This window comes from Myotis lucifugus, unplaced genomic scaffold, assembly GCF_000147115.1.
Source record: "Myotis lucifugus unplaced genomic scaffold, Myoluc2.0 scaffold_45, whole genome shotgun sequence".
Taxonomy (NCBI): domain Eukaryota; kingdom Metazoa; phylum Chordata; class Mammalia; order Chiroptera; family Vespertilionidae; genus Myotis; species Myotis lucifugus.
In genome coordinates, this window is record NW_005871093.1 from 376,020 (window position 1) to 400,269 (window position 24,250).

General features: G+C 41.0%; 1 protein-coding gene and 1 non-coding gene across 4 annotated transcripts in view; both read left to right on the forward strand.

Annotated features, from left to right (window-relative positions):
• NIPSNAP2 (nipsnap homolog 2) overlaps positions 1 to 24,250 on the forward strand; it is a 26,344-nt gene extending 2,094 nt beyond the window's left edge. Inside the window, exons 2-10 of one of the 3 annotated variants that reach the window (XM_014455346.2) lie at positions 6,424 to 6,563; positions 6,646 to 6,691; positions 9,781 to 9,875; positions 10,200 to 10,270; positions 12,082 to 12,222; positions 13,208 to 13,239; positions 19,554 to 19,648; positions 22,008 to 22,091; positions 23,105 to 24,250. In XM_014455346.2, the coding sequence (XP_014310832.2) occupies positions 6,424 to 6,563; positions 6,646 to 6,691; positions 9,781 to 9,875; positions 10,200 to 10,270; positions 12,082 to 12,222; positions 13,208 to 13,239; positions 19,554 to 19,648; positions 22,008 to 22,091; positions 23,105 to 23,169 (769 nt within the window). In that variant the 3' untranslated portion in view covers positions 23,170 to 24,250. Of the gene's footprint in view, positions 1 to 6,423; positions 6,564 to 6,645; positions 6,692 to 9,780; positions 9,876 to 10,199; positions 10,271 to 12,081; positions 12,223 to 13,207; positions 13,240 to 19,553; positions 19,649 to 22,007; positions 22,092 to 23,003 lie in introns of all 3 variants that reach the window. The other 2 variants (XM_023753438.1, XM_023753437.1) reach the window with 2 other exon arrangements.
• On the forward strand, positions 17,302 to 17,445 carry LOC111825900. Its single transcript, XR_002829136.1, has one exon. It is a non-coding gene; the product is annotated as a small nucleolar RNA SNORA79 (small nucleolar RNA).

Genomic DNA, 24,250 nt, shown 5'->3' on the forward strand with positions numbered 1-24,250 from the left:
CCATTTACTGAGTTATTTGTTCCATTGGTATGTAAGTGCCCACCATATGCTGGGTGCTATTATTGTAAACAGCGAATAAGGCACACAAGGTCCCCGCCATCTTGCTAGTAAGTCAGAAAGGGAGGAACAGGTGTGGGGTGGGGAGCAGTTTAAGATGGCTGGAATTCAGATGGGAAGGCCAAGGAGGCAAGCAGTTGGCCTAAACCAGCGGTTCCGATGGTCGCCACCATCGGAAAACACATATAGCATATCAGATATTTACATTACGATTCATAACTAGCAAAATTACAGTTATGAAGTAGCAACGAAAATAATTTTATGGGTGGGGGTCACCACAACATGAGGAACTGTATTAAAGGGTCGTGGCATTAGGAAGGTTGAGAACCACTGGCCTAAACCTATATGACTCTAACCTATCTGACTCCTTAAAGGAGATGTCTGGGCTACAGGAAACACTGGGGAGTTGTTGGCATATAGGAATGCTAAATGTTGATAGATACACGGGTTTCAGTATACTGCTTTGTATTTGATTGAAAATTTTCGTAACAATTTTTAAGTCATAGGAATGAATGATATTACTTTGAGAGATTATGGATAGAGAAAGGGCTGAGAAACAGCCTGGGATTTGTCAGCATTTGCAGGCTGGATAGAGGAAGAAGAGGCGGGCACGGGAGACAAAGGGAGCAGCCAGTGAGGTCGTAGTTATGTGACAGTGCCCAGAGAGGTATTTCAAGGAAGAATGGCCACCTGTGCCAGATGCTGCTAAAAGGTTAAGGTGACAGAAGAAAACTGGATTTGCCAACAGGGGTATTGTGGCTGACCTTGCAAGAGCGGCTTACAGGGGAAGGAGGAAGTCTTCCTGGAACGCTTACCGGCCAGCACTTCTTACTTAGCTCTGCTCAGGGCCAGGCCCAGAGTTCCAGCTACTTAGTGGACATGCACTTGTGCCCCACGGGTGCCTGAGATGCTTATGGACCCAGAACTAAACTCCGCTTCCTCCTGCAGATCCTGCTTGCTTCTCCTGGGTTCTCTCTCCCCAGTAATGGAACATCTTCCAGAAACCAGAAGGCCTTCCCCAAGCCCATCCCCTCCTGCTCCTCCCTTCTACCTCCAACACATCTACACTCTGCCTTCAGAATGGCCACTCCCCTAGCTCAACTCGGCAACATGCTCCCTGCCTTATTGCTGTAGTACATCCGCCATATCACTGCCCAGGCTGCTTTTTACATCTAGAATTTTTTTTTTAACTTGATAGCATTGCACCATGTACCAGGTAGAATCCAGCTGATGGGCAAGCCTGGTGCCCAGGAGCCTAACCACCTTGCCCTCCCGTTATCTCAGTCGCCATTCTATTCTGCCTTCCTTAACTCTTTGCTATTCCAGAAATATGCCATACAGTTTCATGACTCTGTGCCCCTGGACATGTTGTTCCCTTTGACTGGAATTATCGCCTGCCTTGTCCACCTGTTTTTCTTGTCCTCCAAGCAGAGCCAGAATGTCTCCACTGAAGTCTCTTTCGCTCCTCACAGGCCTTGAGCTCCCACAGTGTGTATGTGTGAGTCTGCAGTATCCGTGATCACTCAGGCTGTTTACTGATCGTTTTTTCCCATGAGACTGAGCAGGCCAAGCATCTGGTTCACCTTTATATCCACAGAGCCCTGGCACATAAGGCTTACTCTATTTAAAGTCTAGTGCTCCCATTCCAAGCACTACCCAGGCCTGCCTTTGCTTAGCTTGCAAGATCAGATGCGTTCAGGGTGCTATGTCTGTAAGGTAAAATGTGCTGCCCCCACCCCACCCTCTGTAAAGTGCTGTACAGCATATGTATGTGATCTTATAAAGACCACTGATTGAAATGTTTGTCACTGTCATTAAAGAACCTCAGCCTCGCCTGCATCTTATCACCCTGGCAGCTGTTGGCACAGCTGCTTCTACCCCCTTCAATGACTAAGCTTGGACAGCTAGGTGACCTGGGCACATTAGCAGCTTTGGTCACCTGACACTCAAAAGATTTCCGAGTTTCACAGTCAGTTGAAGATAATGCTGGGCCAGACTGTTTTGCAGTTGCTGCCAAAGTTCACAAGCACACGCCACTCAGGTTCTTGTGTGTCCTGTGACATTGACTTTTTCCTAGACTTACCTTTATTTTACAAAACATTTCCATATCTCTGACCTCATTTTACTCATTCTAAAGTATATACCTTTGGTCCTCGCCAATGTGGGTCTTTGGTTGAGCGTCAACCTATGAACCAGGAGGTCACAGTTCGATTCCCGGTCAGGGTGATTCTCTCTCATCGTTGATATTTCTATCTCTCCCTCTCCCTTCCTCTCTGAAATCAGTAAAACTGTATTAAAAAGTAAAATAAAGTATCTACCTTTGGTATTACTAAAATCTGGGGCAGATGCTCAGTGGGGGAGATTTGTGTTTGGGAGGTATCCCTTACTAGTAAAAATATTTTGAACTTTATAGATCTAGGTTCATTCTTTTATTTTGTCACTTCTTAGCTCAGGTCATTTAACCTGTGTGAGCCAATCTTTAAAATTCGATAATAGCTACCTTGCTAGATTGTTCTGAGGACTAAATGAAATGACAAACTACCTCGTCCAGTGCCTAGCAGCCAGTATATACTTATCCTATCTAATAAAAGACATACCTCTAATTAACCATACCTCTGCTACGCTTCCCATTGGCTAATCAGGGTGATATGCAAATTAACTGCCAACCAAGATGGCGGCCAGCAGCCACGCAGCTGAAGCAAACATGAGGCTTGCTTGCTCCATTGATGGAGGAAGCCAAGGTTCCCGGCCTGCCGCGGCCCAGCTCTGAGCTCCAAAAGCAACAATGTTTCAATTATAGAAGCTAAACAAACCCCAGATACCTGCTTTCAGCCAGCGGAGGCCTCAGAGCTGGGAGACCAGTGACAGCAACAGAGTTTCAATTATAGAAGGTAAATAAATCCCAGAATAAAAAAAAAAGAAAAGAAAAAAAGGAGAGGCTGGGAGCTTCAGTCCCGGCCAGCCTGAAAACAGCCCTCAGCCCCTCATCCAGACTGGCCAGGCACCCCAGTGGGGACCCCCACCCTGAAGGGGGTGTGACCAGCTGCAAACAGCCATCAGCCCCTCACCCAGGTTGGCCAGGCACCCAAGCAGGACCCTCACCCTGATCCAGGACACCCTTCAAGGCAAACCAGCCGGCCCCCACCTGTGCACCAGGCCTCTATCCTATATAGTAAAAGGGTAATATGCAAACTGACCCAAACAGCAGAAAGACTGGGAATGACTGGTCACTATGACACACACTGACCACCAGGGGGCAGGCGCTCAATGCAGGAGCTGCCCTCTGGTGGTCAGTCGCTCTCACAGGGGGGAGCTCTGCTCAGCCACAAGCCAGGCTGATGGCTGCCAGTACAGCGGTGGTGGCGGGAGCCTCTCCTGCCTCCTCAGCAGCGCTAAGGATGTCTGACTGCAGCTTAGGCCTGCTCCCCGCTGGCAGGTGGACATCCCCCGAGGGCTGCCGGGCTGCCAGAGGGATGTCTGACTGCCATCTTAGGCCCAATCCCCTGGGGAGCAGGCCTAAGCCAGCAGGTGGTCATCCCCCGAGGGGTCCCAGACTGCGAGAGGGCACAGGCTGGGCTGAGGGACCCCCCCCCCAAGTGCACAAATTTTTGCGCACCAGGCCTCTAGTTAACTTATAATACCCATAAGTTCTAAAGAGGAGGGAAAAAATTACTTTGGGAAATTTCCTAATGCTGATACTTTTAGAAACTTTCATTGAACTCCTTTCTTAATTGTTCATAATGGTTATTCCTAGGTTCTTACAATTTATTTACAAGACAAAAAAAATAAACAATTTCTGTTTAGTGAACTTAAACTCTAAAATGAAAAACAAGAATTATACAAAGTCCCATTAACAAACCATAAAACGTTCTACTTTGCAACTCACTAATTTTATATACTTGCCATTTTGCTTCCTGATATTATGCAAACACTCCAAAATGTGGTGTGTTTAAGACACTAAACAAATTGACAAAACATTTTTATTTTTATTGAAATAAATTTGAGCATGACTCATTTGGTGAATTGCCTTCTTCAGAATGAGTTTATTTATATAATCAACCAGTGAATTGAAAACAGAAACAAATACCATATGTTTTAGGTTTTGCTAAAGTGCTAATTGTTATATATAGTTCATTTTTTTATTTTAAAAGTTTGTTTTAACACTTTCTTAATTCTCTGGAATTTTACATATGGTAAAAGCAAGATAGAAGAATTGTAAACATCTTTTCACAAATGTCATTTAAGATTACATATTGTTCTCCTATGCACTTGTAAGAAAAATTGCATAATTGGTGTTAACTTATTTTGCTTATTTACTATCAGCTTGCAGCTTTTTAATCTTTGAAGGATTTGAAAAAGTATTTTTATATTTCTTGGTCATTATAGAAAACGTTGATAATTTTATATTTATATATTTTAGTTTCTGTATTTGTAAGCTTACATCATTCAAAGGTCTTTTTATCTGGTTTCTAGCTATTTGTGATAATATCCTATGAATTAGTTTTAAACTAAAAGAATCTCTTATGGGGAGAAAATTGCCTGTAATGTTTGTTCATTAAAGCAGCAAGTCAATTTTTTTCTACCATCATCACTTATTAGCAGTTCACTTTGTGTATTTATGATACTGTTCAGTGCCTGCTTTTTCCACATAATTTCTCTTAGAGATGTGTGCATGTAGATCTGGCTCATTCTTTTTAATGATTTCATTCTGTTCTGATTTGGGATATTCCCTAATTCATTTGACCAGTCCCTGTTAATGAATATCCAAGTTGCCGGTATCAGGAGCAAACTGGAAACAAGGCAATAATGAACGTTTTTGTGCATTCATCTTGATGTACTTATCTAAATATAGCTGCCTGTAGGACATAACTACAAGTGCTATTATTGGGCCAAAAGGCCTACACAGTTTTAATTTTTTAAAAAATATATTTTTTTATTGACTTCAGAGTAGAAGGGAAAGGGAGAGTTAGAAACATCAGTGAGAGAGAATCATTGATCAGCTGCCTCCTGCATGCCCCCCACTGGGGATCGAGCTCACAACCCAGGCATGTGCCCTTGACCACAATCGAACCCAGGACCCTCTAGTCCAAGGGTCCTCAAACTACGGCCCGCGGGCCACATGCAAATACAAATATTGTATTTGTTCCCGTTTTGTTTTTTTACTTCAAAATAAGATATGTGCAGTGTGCATAGGAATTTGTTCATAGTTTTTTTTTTAAACTATAGTCTGGCCCTCCAACGGTCTGAGGGACAGTGAACTGGTCCCCTGTTTAAAAAGTTTGAGGACCCCTGCTCTAGTCTGTTCTATCCACTGAGTCAAACTAGGCAGGGCCACAGTTTTAATTTTGATAAGATAATGTCACACTGCCCTCTAGGGACATTACAAAGATTTGTAATTCCACTTGGAAGAGTATGGAAGTAGGCACTTAAAAAGAAACTCGCAGACACAGACAACAAAATGAATGGTGGTTACCAGAGGGGCAGTGGGTGGGAGGGAGGATGAAGAAACCAGACTTTGGGGTGATGAGCAAACAATACAGTACACAAATGTCAAATTATAGTCTTGTACACCTGCAAATTATATAATGTTACTAGAGGGCCCGGTGCATGACATTCGTGCGCTGGGGATGGGGGGTGTCCCTCAGCCTGGCCTGTGCACTCTTGCAGTCCGGGACCCCTCGGGGGATGTCCACCTGCCGGCTTAGGCCCGGGTTGCAGGTTCAATCCCCAGTGTGGGGTGTGCAGGAGGGAGCTGATCAATTATTCTCTCTCATCATTGATGTTTCTATCTCTGTCTCCCCTCTACCTTCCTCTCTGAAATCAATAAAAGTATATATTTTTTAAAAATTGCTTTACAGCCTGACTGGCATGGCTCAGTGGTAGAACATTAACCCATGAACCAGGAGGTCCCAGTTTGATTCCCAGTCATGGCACATACCCCGGTTACAGGCTCAACCCCCAGTTTGCGGTGTGCAGGAGGCAGCCAATCAATGAGTCTCTCTCATCATTGATATTTTTCTCTTTCTTCCTCTTTGAAAGCAATAAAAAAATATTTTTTTAAAAAATTGCTTTACAGGAGGGAAAACAACATAGTGGAAATTGCAAAGATAAGCATGAGAACTCTGTTAGGAGAGCCACAAGTTACTGCCTTACACTTTATTCCTGCTGTTTAGAACTACATGATGGAAAAGCGGGCATTTTGTAGTATCCCAGGCTCTAGAGCAGTGCTTAGAATAGGTGCTCAAGGCATGCTGGCTGAATGATCGGTGAATTTATGGAAACAGTGTGTCATGTGACACTACCTAGAGACACTGAAATCTTTGTACCTCCGGTGAAACTCAAATTTTTGTATTTATTATTCCATAGGGGGTTGACGTCTTCCAGTCAGAGACCTCGAGAAGACAGCTGGTTAAAATCCTTATTTGTCCGGAAAGTTGATCCAAGAAAAGATGCTCACTCTAATCTCCTAGCCAAAAGGGAAACAAGCAGTCTATACAAAATACAGTGTGAGTGATAGGTCTGCTATCTTCACAGTTGACTTTTCTCCCTTTGTTCATAAGTTCATCGTGGAATTTTCTTTTGTTTCAGTTCACAATGTTAAACCGGAATGCCTAGAAGCATACAACAAAATTTGGTGTGTATACCAAACTATCGTTTACTTGGGGAAAATAATGATTTTAATATTTGTTAGTTCAACCAGCACGTGATAGCAGAGTGAGATCTTTGTTCCATTTTCTTAAAGCTGAACGCTCAGAGGCTTCTTAAATTGAGCTCTGCATGGGATTACAAAGGGCATTTTGTAAGCACTCAGACAGTAAATCATCACATAAGCTATAACCTTAGAATGTTACTAGACTCAGGGTTGGAAGGAACCTTGCAAGGTTGTCTAGTCCATCACCTCATCCAGTGCTTGAGTCCTTTCTGCACACCTTCCTGCCTGCCTGTGCCTAGATACATTCATACATTCCGTCTCTGGGCAGCTTTGAGTGTTAGGAATTAGAACTTGTGTCCCTGCGACTTCAATTGTTTCCCATTTTACTTCTCAGTAAAACTGTCCCGTTGGCATGTAGCTGCCATTTCTTCCCACATCTTGCATTCGCCAGGATTCAAGTCCCTTCAGCAGGTTCTCATGATTTGTGACCCATATGTACTTACAGAACTTGTAAACTTTGAGACTAAAGAGAAAGTAAGTGCATCAGTTCTTAATTAAGTTAATAGAAATAGTATTTTAATGAGCAGATATAATTTAAAAGCTTTTTTTTTTTTACCTTTAAAATCTGCTACTTTCATAAGGGAAGAATGATTCTGTCACCAGAATCAGCAAAATTTTCAGAAGCAAAAACCTGTTGTTTTATTTTTGGATGTGGTTTGTGAAATAACATTAGTAAAGAATTTATTACTGCAGCACAATTTTCTTTGTTAAAAAATGCCCTTAAAAAGGCAGACACTTATTTTCTAAATCTTTTCTCATAAAATGAAATTATTTCTCTATGCTGATGTTTCCTTGAGTTATCTTCCCTATCCTGTTTTTATTCATCTCCTGTCTCAGATTTCTGTCTGTTCATAATTCTATTTGGATGTCTTGCTCTTCCTTCAAACTCAACAGATAGAATCACCTTGCTCTTTCAACATCGCTGTATGTGTCAATCACCATGGTTTTATTTAACCCTTTCCTTAGTTGTTTGTGATTAGTTAGTTACTAAAGGCAGTGTCTTCTCCATTTGACACGTATTTTAGTTCTCTGCTTTTTCCTTCTCCATCTCTCTTTCCCAGCCTGTTGAGCCCCATTTCCAAGTACCTACTTTCTGACTCCTTCCTGGACTTGTAGCTGTATCTATACTTCCACCTCAACCTGTAATCCATTGTGCAAAACTTTGTCAACTTGATCTGCTTGAGTTCTGTTTTCTCCTTCCTCTTGTCCTTTTTCTCCTTTCTCTGAAACTTCAGCAGCTCCTTGTTTTCAGTACTTAGAGACTTAACTCCTGCCTGGTTTGTTGGGGCCCCAACAATGAGGTTCTTTCCAACCTATCCAGTTCTGGGTGTAGGTATTACCTACCTTACAACCTCCGGGTAAGGCCAGGGCTTCCAAAAGCAGGTTGGGGGCTTCCCACAAAGAGGGTTGGCTGCAAATCCATGGGTGACTTTGTATTGGTGAAAACCTACGCCCCACTGGCAGCCCCCTTCCTGGACCCACCTGGGTCATTTGTACAGGCTTCCTCCTACACTGGCTCCAGTTCAGGGTTATTTACTTCCTGCGCATGCCATATGACAAAAAGGAAGCCCCTTTCATTTCCCTAACAATCCCAGCCCCGATTCCCATTAATCTCCTCTTGGTTCTGAACATAAGTCTATATGAGTCAGTACAATGACCACACCATGTGTATTTTTAGAAGGGTGGCATTTACTTTTATGGGTGTTTAGTTAGACATAGACCATTCTAACCTTTTCTCTGTTGACTGTTAGTATACACCAGTGATGGCGAACCTTTTGAGCTCGGCGTGTCAGCATTTTGAAAAACCCTAACTTAACTCTGGTGCCGTGTCACATATAGAAATTTTTTGATATTTGCAACCATAATAAAACAAAGACTTATATTTTTGATATTTATTTTATATATTTAAATGCCATTTAACAAATAAAAATCAACCAAAAAAATGAGTTCGCGTGTCACCTCTGACACGCGTGTCATAGGTTCGCCATCACTGGTATAACCCTATCCTGGTGCCCCAGCTCTAGTGGTGACTATTAGTTTACTATCACTCAGTGTCAGCAGCTAATTTGAACTGGTTCCAATTCTGATCCTTGATGTCTTTTTGTATCCATTGTTGAACCTGTATTATACTTTTTATCATAATTTTTCTATTCAAAAAAAGAAAGGCTTAGCGTTTCTCTTGGCATGGCATAGTTATGTCTCCTTTGCCTTTCCCTGTAAATTAGAATCTGCACTATAGGAAGGTTTCTATAGAACCAAGCTCTGATACCTCTGTTCAGGTAATACGTTGCCATGACCTGGCGTGGCTTTGCCTCTGCTCTCTGCAGTCAGTGGTAATGGAATGGGTGGTGTGTCCGGTGTGGGATTACGTGATACACTCAGATCCCCTCAGTTGGTTGCATTGAATAGAACCTAATCATTGCTTTCTGTTGTATTTTTCATTTGGATTCTACTGTCACGAAATGTCCTTTGGAACTATTGAAGTTGTGTTGTGTTCTAGCTCTGTCTTCCTCCTTTCTTACGGCCGACTTTTCTCTGCCCCGTTACCGCTGCCTGATTGTGCTGTCTCCCCTGACTTAAACATTACTTTCTTCCCTTTCTTATTTTTCCCATGTTCTTTTCCTACTATTTCCATTTCCCTTATTCTTCCTATCTTTGAATCCAGCAAAACTTGGCTTTTATAAACATCACCATTGTTAAGTACTTCTTTCTGGAATGGCAAATGGCACCCATAGTTCCTAGAATCTTGGAACCTTTAGCTCTTTATCATTTTTATCACTATACTCAAGTTGGGGGTATCAGAAACCTAAGCTTGTGATAAGTGGGGTATCAGAGTAGAACAGAATTCAGCGAAAAGGTTAATTTTGCATGTTGTTTTATCATAAATATATTCTGAGGTCAATTATCAGAACATGGAGTAGGTGACCTTTTTCCTGTTACTGATCATGTGTTGTCCACCTGGTATAATTTTGTTGGTTGTTTAATTAGTGTTGCTATCTCTTCTCTTTAAGTCAAGAGGTGTTGCCAAAGATTCATGAAGATAAACATTACCCTTGTACTTTGGTGGGGACTTGGAACACGTGGTATGGCGAGCAGGATCAAGCTGGTAGGAAGCAGAAGTCTTTGGAATAAACACTTGTTCCTTAAGCCGTTATGTAATATTTAATTTCATGCTTGTTTTTATAATCAAAGCTTTCCAAGTCTCAGTCTGGTTTTATGGTTAAAGTCCTTTCTCCAGTAATTCATTGCAAAAACTTTTTTATTGTTTTAATATTTGAATCTGTTATTATAACTTTATATTGTAACTCATAGGCAACATATGGCACATTGAACTTTTGTACTGTGTTAATATTATACACGTCTGGAATATTTTCAAGGTAAGAGTATCATGAAACTCTAAATGTATGTTATCTTTTAAAATATATTCCAGTCCACCTCTGGAGGTATGAAGGAGGCTATCCCGCCCTCACGGAGGTCATGAATAAACTCAGAGAAAATCAGGTAATGATTTTGACAAATGTTTACATTTTTACACTAATGATATAGTGATGTTAGTACAGAATTAAGTGTTTTTTGTAGTAAAAACTTTTATTATTTGGACTCTCTGAAGATGTATGCAAACATAAAGTAACCAGTTATAATATTATTAAAATACAGTTGTTGTTTTTAAATTCTCACCTGAGGACATTTTTAAAAAATATATTTTATTTTTATTAATTTCAGAGAGGAAGGGAAAGGGAAGGAGAGATAGAATTATCAATGATGAGAGAGAATCATTGATCAGCTGCCTCCTGCACGCCCCACACTGGGGATCGAGCCCACAATCTGGGCACGTGCCCTGACTGGGAATCGAACTGTGACCTCTTGGTTCATAGGTCGACGTTCCACCACTGAGCCACGCTGGCCAAACCTGAGGACATTTTTCATTGATTTTTAGAGAGAGAAAGAGAAACATTGATGTGAGAGAGAAACATTGATAGGTTTCCTCCCATATATGCCCCAACCAGGGCTAGGGATTGATTCCACAACCTAGGTATGTGCCCTGACCAGGAATCAAACCTGGGACCTTTTAGAAGTGTATAGGATGACATTCCTAGCCGCTGAGCCACACCAGCCAGGGCTAAAATAGCAGTTCTCATTCTAAAAGTCAGTTGTACTTAGAAACTGAAAAGCTGGTACTTTGAAACCGGTAAGTCAGCACTCTAGACACAATCAGCCTTTGGTTAACTGACACCTGCTTCAGGAACATCTAGCCACATATTCTTTACCTTGGGCTGACTTTGCTATCCTCTCCCTCCCTAACAGGTGCATGTTAGTGGAGAGAATTTTAACAGACAGACATTATTAGTAAAGAAACCCATTTGAAAGAAAATTTTTTTTTATTGATTTTAGAGTGAGAGGAAGGGAGAGGGAGAGTTAGAAACATCAATTGGCTGCCTCCTGCACACCCCTACTGAGGATTGAGCCTGAAACCCGGGCATGTGCCCTTACGAGGAATCAAACCAGCAACCTCTTGGTGCATGGGACAATGCTCAACCACTGAACCACACCAGCTGGGCAGGAAAGAAAACCTTTTGTATAGCTTCCCAGTCCAAATATAAATGGCTTTTGGATTCTTTGATTTTGTTTTGTTTTGTTTTTTTGAATTTTTAGGAGTTTATCTGAGCCAAACTTGCCCGGAAGCAAGATTTCAGATACTCCCAATTCTTTGATGGTTTGTAGTCTTCATGTTGTTATTACACTGTCACCCCCTGTTAGAAGAACCTAAAAAGTGGGAAATTGCATTTGTTTATATTGTCATTTAAATAATTAGGGTGGCCATGTAGCTTGTCATCTAAATCTGGACACTTGAGAGTGAAAGGGAATGGTAATAGTCATTGGGCTGATTTGATACGATGTAAACAGGGCCCTAGCCAGTTTAGCTCAGTGGATAGAGCGTTGGCTTGCGGACCAAAGGGTCCTGGGTTTGATTCCAGTCAAGGGCATGTACCTTGGTTTCAGACTCCTCTCCAGTCCGGGCCCTGGTCAGGGGCGTGCAGGAGATGCAACCAATGGATATGTTTCTCTCACATCGATACTTCTCTCTGTCTTTCCCTCTCTCTTCCATTCTCTCTAAAAGATCAATGGAAAAATATCCTCGGGTGAGTATTAACCAAAAAATAAAAATAAAAAAAGATGTCAACTGGGACTGTCTCAGGACAGTGGGACCCTATTTGTAATAGTATTCTATTATAGGAGGAATGCAACTGTTACTAAAGCGGGCTTATGTATAAATACTAGATGATTTCATGAGCACATTTTTTCATTCAAAGGAATTTTTGCATTTCCGGAAGGCAAGAAGCAACATGCTTCTTTCCAGGAAGAATCAGCTGCTATTAGAATTCAGTTTCTGGAATGAGCCTGTTCCACGGCCAGGACCTAATATATATGAACTCAGATCTTACCAACTTCGAGTAAGTACTGAAATATGAGTGAACTGTTCCTCATGAGTACCCTTAATGCTGATAAAAAAGTTGAGTGTACATTCTGTGATTTGTTTGGCATTATATTTTGGCTCGTTGTCACCCCTATCTGGTCCTCTTTTTTTTTTTTTTTTAATCTTCATAGTTTCTCATTCCTTCTCTTCTGCTAAGCTTTTTTGTCTTTTGTCTTTTCTAATCTTATACATAATATATATTATTTGACATTATATAGCATTTCTATTTTTAAGAGGAAAGACCTAAAATGCAGTACTAGCTACATTATTTAGCATCTAATGTAATTGAGCTAGAGCAACTAATAAATGTGTGACTATTGAATAAATTGATTCATTAATTTATTAGATTAAAGATTATAAGGTTAAAAGGGAATAAATAATATTTTGTAAGACTTTCTAGATGTTCGTCCACTAAATGACTAATAGCAAGAAAGCCCAGATAGCAACATTGTTCAACACTCACCATTATACTGGAAATTCAACCTGATGTCCTTATTAAGTTTACTTAAATAGAATTTTTTTAAAGCTTTCACAATAAAGTCTGAATGAATATCTACCAACAGTTTAATAATTAAGTACATCTGGAGGATGGGCCTAAGCATGGTTTTGATAGCAACCATAACTGAATGACTTATGATAGGTTTATAGTTGTAGGTGAAACAGTTTATTCTTGTGTTATTATGTGTTAATTACTGTATTATTTCCCATACAAACAACTGTAAACCTACTTTTGCCCCCACCCGGTATGTTATCTTCTTATATGAACCCATAGACTATTATTTCCACTAGAGGATAAGTATGAACACAGTGAATAATAATATTTTGTTGCATTTTTTAATTTGTTACATGTCACATTATTAAAAATTAATATTTAAGTTAGTTTTCTCATTTGTTATATTACACTTTTATTCTATATTTCTTCATAAGAGGACTAACAAACCAAAATTCAAATCTCTTTTCAGCCAGGAACTATGATTGAATGGGGCAATTACTGGTGAGTATATTACCAAATGGTGAGTTTGTAAGTCGTAGTAATATATGATACTAGGCCATCATGTTAAGTCTAGGGGTAAATTCTGGGGATAATGCTGTGATTTGATACTAGACTATTATGTTGTTTGACATTTTTATTATGAAATTTTTCAAACATATACAAACTAGGGAGAATAATCCATGGATTCCCCTCTTTCCATACCCATTACTTAGCTTCAATAATTATCAACACATGGCCAGTCTTGATTGGAGAGGGGCACAAGGGATCTTTTTGCGCAATTGGATTGTAGTGATGGCTGCACAAGCCTGTAAATTTACTTTAAAAGCATGGATTGTACACTTTTGTGAATTTTATGGTATGTAAAATATACCTTGATAGAGCTACCAATGACATACCTCACTAAAGAGAATTTATACACGAATCCAAGGATGACTCAAAGTGAGGAAACTGATTAATGTAACACATACAATGAGGCTGGAATTAGGTGCCCAAAACCTGCTCTGGCCTCTGCACCCCCAACACATGCTTCCATGCCGTTGTTAGAGCATTTATCACACCCCAGCAGCGCCTTCAGTTTCCAGTTCTACAGCTGCTTGCAAGGTCTGGCACATCCTGAGTGGTAAGTGTTGAAAGGATGGCAAAAACTAGTGGTCACATAAGAAAAGAAAGTCTGTTGCAGTTGCCATATTGTAGACAAGCTCTGAGCCTTAGTGGAAAGATTATAGTATATTCATGCAGTGGAATTTTATACAGTGGTTAAAGTAAACCTGATCTGTATCTGTTAACAGAGCCATCTTAGAAACACCACATTGAGGAGAGAGTTAAAAATATGTACAACATGATGTCTTTTATGTAAATTTTAAAAAGATTTAACAAAAAGGTTATAAAAACAAGATATTTAACAAGAGCTATATAAAAAGATATAACTATTGTTCATAGATACATACATATAAAGTAGAAATATAAAACCATGGACAACAAGACTCATATTCAAGAGCGAGAACTACTTCCAAAGAGTAGTGACTGATCAGGGAGGAAGGCAGGGTTGGTGATGAGGAGGAATAAAAGAGAGCTACAATGCGAAAAGAGCTGAAGCAAATACAATAAAATGTAGTGTTCATGTTTTAAAAATCTAGGTGACTAGAATGGTTGAAATCCTATATAATAAAACCCTAATATGCAAATTGACCAAACGGCAAATGACCAGTCACTATGACACACACTGACCACCAGGGGGCAGACACTCAACGCAGGAGCTGCCCCCTGGTGGTCAGTGCGCTCCCATAGGGGGAGCACCACTTAGCCAGAAGCCAGGCTCACAGCTGGCAAGCACAGTGGCGGTGTCAGGAGCCTCTCCTGCCTCTGCGTCAGCGCTAAGCCATCAGTCAGACATCCCCCGAGGGCTCCCGGACTGCGAGAGGGCGCAGGCTGGGCTGAGGGATTCCCTCCCACCCTCCTCCAGTGCACAAATTTCATGCACTGGTCCTCTTGTATTTCATAATTGAAAAATTTAAAATCATCTTAATTCATATTCAGAAGTCATTTGATAAAATTCGACACATTTTATTAGAGACGCTAATTCCTAATTTTAAAAAAGCACTAAAATTAGGAATAAAGAACATTTTATTTAAATCAGGGGTTGGCACAAACTTGTCTGTAAAGGACCAGATAGTAAATACGATAGGCTTTGTGGACCTTGCTATGTCAGTCACTGCTACTTAGCTCTGCTGTGTAATGTGAAAGCAACCTCGGGCAGTGTGTAAATGAATAATGTGACTGTGTTCCAACAAACTTTATTTATGGATGCTGAAATTTGAATTTCCTACTTTCATGTGTCATGAAATAAATTTTTTTAATTTGTTTTTTTTTTCAAGCACTTAAAAATGTGAACACCATTCCTAGTTCCTGGGCCATAAAAACAAGCTGCATAGGGTGGGATTTAGCTCAAGGTCTGTAGTTTGCTGGCCCTGATTTAAATGATAAAACTATCTGTCCATTTTAACAGCTACTTTAAACTTAATGGTGAAACACAAGAAGCATCCTCATTACCATTAAAACAAAATACTACCAACTTTCACCATTATGATCTATAGTAATAAAAGGGTAATATGCTAATTAGATTGGATCTCATTCTGGACGAAGCTGGGACTGGAGGGAAGCCTGGGTCCCGGGTGCCTGCTGGCGGCCGGAGCAAAGCCCAGGTGCCTGCCAGCTGCTGGAGCGAAGTCCGAGTCCCAAGTGTCAGAGGGAAGCTGGTGCCGGCAGCTGGGGGAAGGAAGGCCTATTCTTGCACGAATTTCGTGCATTGGGCCTCTAGTCCTATATAATAAAAGGCCAATATGCAAATTGACCGGAAAGACGAAATGGCGGAACGACCGATCACTATGGCGCGCACTGACCACCAGGGGGCAGACACTTAATGCAGGAGCTGCCCCCTGGTGGTCAGTGTGCTCCCACAGGGGGAGCACTGCTCAGCCAGAAGCTGGGCTCACAGCTGGTGAGTGCAGTGGTGGTGGCGGGAGCCTCTCCCGCTTCTGCGGCAGCACTAAGGATGTCCGACTGCCAGCTTAGGCCCACTTCCCATAGGGAGCAGGCCTAAGCCATCAGTCGGACATTCCCTGAGGGCTCCCAGACTGCGAGAGGGCACAGGTTGGGCTGAGGGACAAAACCCCCCCCCCCCCCGCCCCGCCAAGTGCACGAATTTCGTGCACTGGGCCTCTAGTTGTATAATAAAAGCGTAATATGCTAATTAGACTGGACAGCCAAACAACCTTCCAGACAAAGCTGGGGCTGTGAGGGCCAAGGCCCTTGCATGAATTTTGGGCATCAGGCCTCTAGTAATTGTATGTTGTATTTGGAAATCCTGACTATTGTAATAAGAGAAAAGACAAGCCAAATATCTGTATATATAAAAGCCTAAGCAACCGTTCAACCAGTAGCTATGACACGCACTGACCACCAGGGGGCAGACACTCAACACACAGGCATGGAAACATGGAACAGACTGATGAATCTCAGAGGGAAGGAGGCAGGAGGGAGGGCAGGAAGAGATTAACCAAAGATCTTATATGCGTATTAGAGGCCCGGTGCATGGATTCGTGCACCAATGGGGTCTCTTGGCCTGGCCTGCGGGGACCCGGCCAAAACCAGCAGTCTGACATCCCCCGAGGGGTCCTGGATTGCAAGAGGTTGCAGGCCAGGCCGAGGGACCCCACCAGTGCACGAATTCGTGCACTGGGCCTCTAGTATAATAATATAAAGCCTCAATAATTAAGAGGTATGCAAGAGTAGATTATTGGCCATTGGTCAGCTATTGACCCTTGGTTCATCTTTATCCTTAAAGGAGAACCTGTGACTTTTTTTATTTTCAACATATATGCTCTTCTTCTGTTACAAAATTTCTTGCATTGGACTAGATAATTTTTAAGAACTGTTCTAGCTCCAAAAAATGGTTCTGTGATCTTTATTTCTAATGAGTCTTTTCTTTTTAGGTCATCAAAGGTTAAAGAATGCAAAGTTAGAAATTCCTTTATTTTGAAAACTAAGAAATATATATTTGATTGTACATATGGGGGAGGAAAAAAACATTTTCCTCCCACCCTTTTAAATCCTGGCTGGACTAATAATCAAATTAACATAAGACAGATTGATAGGAGAAAATGACCAAATTTATTATGTATGTTCCATAAGAATATGAGACCCTAGGACATACCTGGCAGTTAAGGCTTCTATGCCATCTTAAGCCAAGGAGAAGAGGAGAGTTGTGGTTTGGGACTTCAAAGGCAGCAAGGCAATTCACATGGAGATGAAAAAGCAAACATTTCCTTAAAAAAAAAAAAAAAAAATGTTTGCTGGGCCATCTTTAATAGTGAGACACGGAGAGGACTTTGACCAAACAGGCCTTGCTCCCCGTCTATGGCACCTGGTCCGTCTTACACTGTAGTTATCTTTGCCAATAGCTCCCTTCCTGTAGCATGTCCTCTATCTAAATTCTCTTAGGCAGTTAGGGGAAGTCTTTCATTTCCTAAAAATAACCAATTTAAAGTAATGTCTCAAAAATCTTGATGACTGTTCCTCCTATTGCCTTCAGTCCTGGCACTAGGATTTTAGGTCATCATATATTAAAATCTGATTTTCTTCACTCAGAGAATATTAGGATGATGGGATTATCTGTTTATTCTCTGAAATTTGCGGAATCAAACACTTAAAAAAAAATTGGGGGTGGCAAACTCACTTTCCCTCGTATACTATTACAGGCACCGTTTTATTAAGGGTTTTTTTGAGTGGGGAGAGGAGCTTGTATATGTAATAATTTAGTTGTCCATAGAGTCGGATTGTTCTGGGGTTGTTTTTTGTTGTTGTTTTTTTGTCTGTTACTAATTAAAACTTGCCCACCATGGAATCCATGAGGAAGAACTGAGATTATTCTTCAGTTATTTTGAAAACTACTTATAAAACCAGTTCAGCGTTCAATTTATATTTTGGCACATAGGTAACTATTTTAAGATGGTGATCTCCTCTTCACTACATGCTTCTGATTATGACCAGGCTAAGGCAAGTATGTCTTCTCTGCCCACTGTAACTGAGCTGGAAAAATTCAGAATGAAATGAATAATCCTGAATATTTATCACTGGCAATGAAGGAGTATTTTTTCCTTCTGAGTTAGAATGCACGTTAATGTGATTTGCTTAATCTCAATAATTTACCAATCAGATTTGTAATTTTTGTGAAGACATTGATCAATTAATTCTAAATGCAAAAGTTAAAGAATTTAATATCATTTGGGGCTAACCCATGGGGGCAATAGCAAGAGATCCCTCCTTCACCAGAAAAGAACCTGAAAGCGTGGGGCACGTGGATGAGAGCGGAGGATTGCGAAGTGATCTTAAGGAGCCTGGCTTCCTCCCTCCCACCACAGGTTGCCCTTGCTCTAACCCCTACCCCTTAACCCTTTGGTGATGTTCTAATTCAGTTGCTATGAAGTTTGCCTCCAGGAAAGGAATTCACGAATCAATTCAATTGAAAATCATCCCTAGAGGGTTATGTCTCACTGTACATATTAGTAGATTGGCATGCTTGCTATATGCCTCCAGCTCTTCACAGTGAATTAGAATAAACCCATCTTCCCAAGTCCTGCCAACTCTGGGACCACGATGGAAAGCCTAGGTAGTGTTGATATAAATTTTTTCAGCTTTGATTCTAGAAAACTGCTTTTGGAAAATATGTACATTTCAAAATATTTTTAGGATTTCAAATGCATCACTAAATATAAAAATAAAGTACCTGGAGCAGATATGAAAGAAGGTGTTTGAAGAGCTGATACCTTTTGCAATAGGAAGTCTTAAGGAAAGTTAAAGACAGATGCCAATTGTCAACCAATTTAATCACAATTTCATGTTAAACGAATAGAGACAACGTATGTCCATACTTTCCTCCACACATAATACACAGTGAATGCCATTTGATACTCATTTTCCTAATGGTTTGCTCTGGTAAGAAGAAATACCCAGCAGAAGCTTCAGTTTTGATCCTGATGCTGTGTGGCCAAGAAGTCCCACCCTCATGGTCCTGTGTGCTTCCCGAGAGGTTGCAAATCGCCTTTATAGTTCAGAGAGCTCCTGTGATTCTGCAAGTCACTGTCTCCTGCTGCTGTGAAGGGGTGCTTCCTTCATCTCTCAACCCGTTCTCCCTGTGGCATCTCGGGTGTCTTCATACCCAGGTTTCCCTCACTTTCAGCGAGTTTTGGAAGAAGCCATTCTTAAGTTCACTGGTCCTATCCTCTGCCACCTTTCTTGACTTTATGTGAAGAATCAGCATGCCCTAATCAGTTTGGCTCAGTGGATAGAGCGTTGGCCTGCAGACTGAAGGGTCCCAGGTTCGACTCCAGTCAAGGGCATGTACCTTGGTTTCGGACACATCCCCAGGAGGGGGTGTGCAGGAGGCAGCTGATCGATGTTTCTCTCTCATCGATGTTTCTAACTCTCTATCCCTCTCCCTTCCTCTCTGTAAAAAATCAATAAAAAAAATTTATTTTTTTGTTCTATTAAAAAAAAAAAAAGAATCAGCAGTGTAACCACATATCTTCATGTTTTTATTTTAATAGTCATTAATGTTTACCCACAAAAATGGCTAGTATAGCTATAGAAAGGTACGTTTACATGTTACATATATTAAAATAACTTTCGATTGCATCTGATAATTTTTTTAAAAAATTAGTCTTATTCTGAAAAACTTGTTCCGAGTATGGAGGAAATTTACTGATTGTTGTGACCATCCTAATTCAATGTCTGAACCTTGTTTTTTTTCCTTGCAGGGCTCGTGCAATTCGCTTCAGACAGGACGGTGATGAAGCTGTTGGAGGATTCTTCTCTCAGATTGGGCAGTTATACATGGTGCATCATCTTTGGGGTATTTATTGTTTTATTCCTTCATTTTTGTGTTACTGGGACTTCACAGTTTATTACTAAATAAAATGTACTGGGCAGTAAAGGGTATCTCAAGTCAGTCATCTGAAACTTTAGCAAATGCAAATGTCACAATGGAAGCTAAGTTCTGGGCTGTCTGGAATGAGAGGTCAACAGCACAAGTGTCCATAGACTTCTGGTAAACTGATCATCCAGGAGGGGATAATGGTGAAAGGAATCAGAGAGGTGAAGTCAGCAACCATGGCAGAAGCAAGATGGTAAAGCTACTGAGTGCTTCACGGCATGGCTCCTACCGTCCTTTCTGGACCCTGCACCCTCTCCATTGCTGCCTCAGAGACAGCTCCCTGCACGTGAACTCACTGCCTGTCGGGGTCTTGTTTTCATCTGGCCTTTTCCTTCTTCGGTATCTTTCAGGCCTGACTCAGTGTTCCCCCTCCCCCCGAAGTGCATGTCACTCTCCTGAGCCCCAGTAGTCACAGCTGTGGCTATCTGTGTCTCTCTCCCTGCTGGAACAGGAACATTCTGGGCACATTTGTAAATGGTTATTAAAGTTTAAAGAAATAAAAAGCCTAACTTATTTCCAGACCATATCAATGATCTAAGGGTGAGTTTGACCTGTTTGGTCCCACCAGGTGCCACACCCCGTCTGCCTGCTGTGTTGGCTTGTCTGGGTTACAGAGGTACGGTGACCTAGCTAATGAGGGGTAAAGCAAACATGAATGGCATGCCCCGAGGCAGTGTGTGATCATAACACGGCGAAAATTAATAAAAGGTGGAATAGTAGCTAAACTTAGGATCTAGATGGGATTGGCAGGTAACCGTGGGGTGGAAAGGCTAGAACAGTGATGGAGACATGAGAAATTAGAAAAAGGGCTCAGAAAACTACAAAGTGCAGACTGGCTGAATGGTAGAGTATGTACCAGGGGCCCAGGACTGATGGTTAAGCTGAGGTAGAAAAGTAGTTTTTACATTGTGTTCCTGGAGCAACCTGCAGACCAGGGTCTGGAGAGGAGACCCCCCATCCTCCCCCCACCAATCACTGCTTCGACCAGGTGCTCATCTCAGCTGCACACGCGGGGCTTCCCGGGCATTTAGGAGACTGAAAACCCTGCACCCAATGACAGATGCCACAAATAACCCGCATCTCCACGGAACCTCGGGGACAGCAGTGTCCTGGGGTTTTTCGCTAGCTGAGATTTGACCTCATAAGTGTAAGCGTTTTCAAATGTAGTAGGTTTGGAGACAGAACTTTAAGAAATGCGTTGTGTTCCTGCCTTTTAAGATTATATAAATCAGCCGGAACCGGTTTGGCTCAGTGGATGGAGCGTCGGCCTGCGGACTGAAAGGTCCCAGGTTCGATTCCGGTCGAGGGCATGTACCTGGGTTGCGGGCACATCCCCAGTAGGAGATGTGCAGGAGGCAGCTGATCGATGTCTCTCTCATCGATGTTTCTAACTCTCTATCTCTCTCCCTTCCTCTCTGTAAAAAATCAATAAAATATATTTTTAAAAAAAATTATATAAATCTAACCTTCATTGATTTGAGGTAGGGGTAGAGTCGTTTTTATGTTTTAAATAGTGTATGGTCTGTCCAGAGGATATAAACTGAAAAGTCAGGCCTCTTCACTCTCGCCCTCTGAGCTTGGAGAGGCCTCCGGGAGTGGCTCCTGCACATCCTCCTAGATATACTCCATACATGAGCTGCACAGGGATGTACTTGATAGGTCAGGGTCACCATGTGCTTTGACTCGCAAACAGAGGTCACGCCATGTGCACACTCCGTTCACTTCCATGCCCACAGCATGTCTGAATGGGGACGCCCAGGTGAAGGAGTCAGGAGATAGACACAGGCAGGCACTAGAGTGTGAGGGGCAAAGCTCTGACAGGCTGTGGCGGACACAGGACAGTGCCTTTAACTCTGTCCCATGGGGAAGATGCGAGGCTTTAGGGGGCAACAGCAGGGTGAGAGGTCCACCAGGATCCGCCTCACGCAGACAGAGGCCAGGAACAACGTGGATTTCAGTGACCAAGAAAGGCCAGACTCTACTCCTGTGTCTTCTTAGGCAGTGCCCTTCTCCCTCCTCCTTTGGCCCCAGTCAGTGTCCCAAGTGTTCACTCCCCGCTTCCTAGTTTATACAGAAGAGTATTGAGATATGCAGAGATGAGTTCTCAATTACCTGTCTTTGAGAATCACCCTCACTTTGCCCAAAGCTGGTACTAAATTCCCAAAGTAGTCTCCGTGAAAACTGGATGAGCAGCTGGGTCAATACTCAGTGGTGTACGAGTGGAATGTAGGGCATTCTGTTTGGTTTACATCTTGTTTTTTCTGTGTGGTTATTTCAGCTTACAAGGACCTTCAGACAAGGGAAGATATACGGAACGCAGCATGGCATAAACATGGCTGGGAAGAATTGGTGTATTATACAGGTACTATTTTAGTCTTCTCACATTGTTTTATTATCATTCACCTCAAAGCTAATATGTACTTTTTTAAAATAGTATATTGTTCTAGATGGTGAATTATAAGGTTGGGGTGGCAAGGAAGTCAAATTTTTCTTTAATAGTTACATCACTTTTTTTCAATAAAGAATATTCATTCTTTAACGTATGTAGTTGTCTGGTACAGTTTTCAGGCCCTTGTATGTTGTAAATTTTACATCATTAGTTTTTTTTGCACATTTCTACATTCTCTGAAAATTTATTTAAAAAATTTTCTAAGCTTTTCCTTTCTCAACAAAATTGTGCATTCACAAAATCATTACAATTTAATACAGCAATTAAAAAGTAATTTTGAAATTTAACTTGATATTTAGACTTTCGTGTGTGTGTTTGTATATACATGTATACCTATGATGCATGTATAACCACATACATCTGTACTATGAAAGCATGGCTGCTTGATCTTTATAAGGAAAATAGGGCTAAATACAACCCGGCCTACCAATATAGGTAATAAGTACCGGCCATGTTGCATGTAAGTACATTTATGCCCATGTACTGCCAAGAAAATCAAGGAATAATTTGTTCTAGAAAATAAGACATATAATTGTGTCTTTTGCTGCTTATTCTTATACTTTCATCAATTTTCAGAGGTGTGTTCTACTCTGCAGTGAGTTTTATGAGTACAGTGTAGGAATACAGTTAGGTGCAACATTATTTGCTTTTATATAAATTTATTTTAGTTCAAAGAACCTTTTGAGAAAACACTATTTTCCTAATTTCCTACAAATTACACACATCTCTAGACAGAATCTGTTATAATTTTAATAACATTTTATAGGATGCTAGCTGATCTGTCATTATCTTGTATTTTCCAATATTTTATTCTGTGATTTCAAGCAGCACAACCCTGAGCATTCTCAGAAACCTGTTTGTTGATGTATATTTACCATTATCTGTTCAGAAAAGAACAAGCACAGTAACCTTGACCCTGTGTTCAGTTCCACTTATTCAGGAAATGGAATCCAGAATCATGATCCCCCAGAAGACCTCTCCCCTCCAGTAGAGCTGCAGAGTTAGATGTGCCTACACACATTCATGTGACAAGTATTTGTCATAAATTAATTTTAACTGTATATCAAGTGAAAAACACTGAAGTGTAAACTGCTGTATATAGCTTATGAGAGATCCCTTTTCTTTAAAATTTACATAAATCTAAGAAAAGGAAACTTACAGTTTGATTGTAACAGTGCTCTGTAGTCCTCTTTGAAACACCCCTGTGTTTGTTGAATAAACCTGGTAATACTGAACCATCCTTCCCACCCTCCGGGAAAAGAGGGCCCAAATTAAAAATTTGAATCCTCTCTAAATAAGAATCTAACCATGAAAAAAATATTAATCATTTCTTTTAAAAAGCAAATCTGTCTTATAGTTACAGATTTTTAGACAAATTTCTTGTATCAGGAAGAAATACAAATTTTGTCATGTTTCTCTGGCAGTTTTTTTGAGTCTCAGACTAGGAACAAATTATGAGCAAACCCAATCTGACTGTTTTCGTTCACTCCCATTTTCAATCAGCCGGCATAGTGAATGTCATCACTGAGCTGGTCACGCTGCCAGGGTGCATTGAGGCCGATTCCGTCCTTGCACAGCGTGAGGTGATGTCTCTATATGAGAGGGGAAATGGCTTGAACCTGTATATCATGTGATTTTGAAATGGACACCTTGAATAGTACTAATTTTTATTTGTAATATTTTTCTATAACAAAATGAGAAGCACTTGAGAAAGGTTTTATTTTATAAACAATCATTCATGACCTCAGACATTGTCCATTCATATTCTAGTAAGGTCACAGCAGATACTTCCACAATCATGCATGAGGAGTGGTGTGTGCTGAGATTTCAATTGGCATAAAGCTGCATACTTGTCTAGCTCTGTTTGATTTCGTTTTTTAATATAGTGTGCCAGTTTTGTGAATGTAATCATGTAAAAGTCCTCTTGAAATGAAAAATTGTCTGATCCCCAAATTAAGTAATTTATGTGTAAAATAAAGTGTGAATAAATCTCATATCAAATTTCAAACTTTTACATGTGAATGATTTTCTCCAAGAACATATAAAAGTCAATAAAATTCTCTGACTTTTCA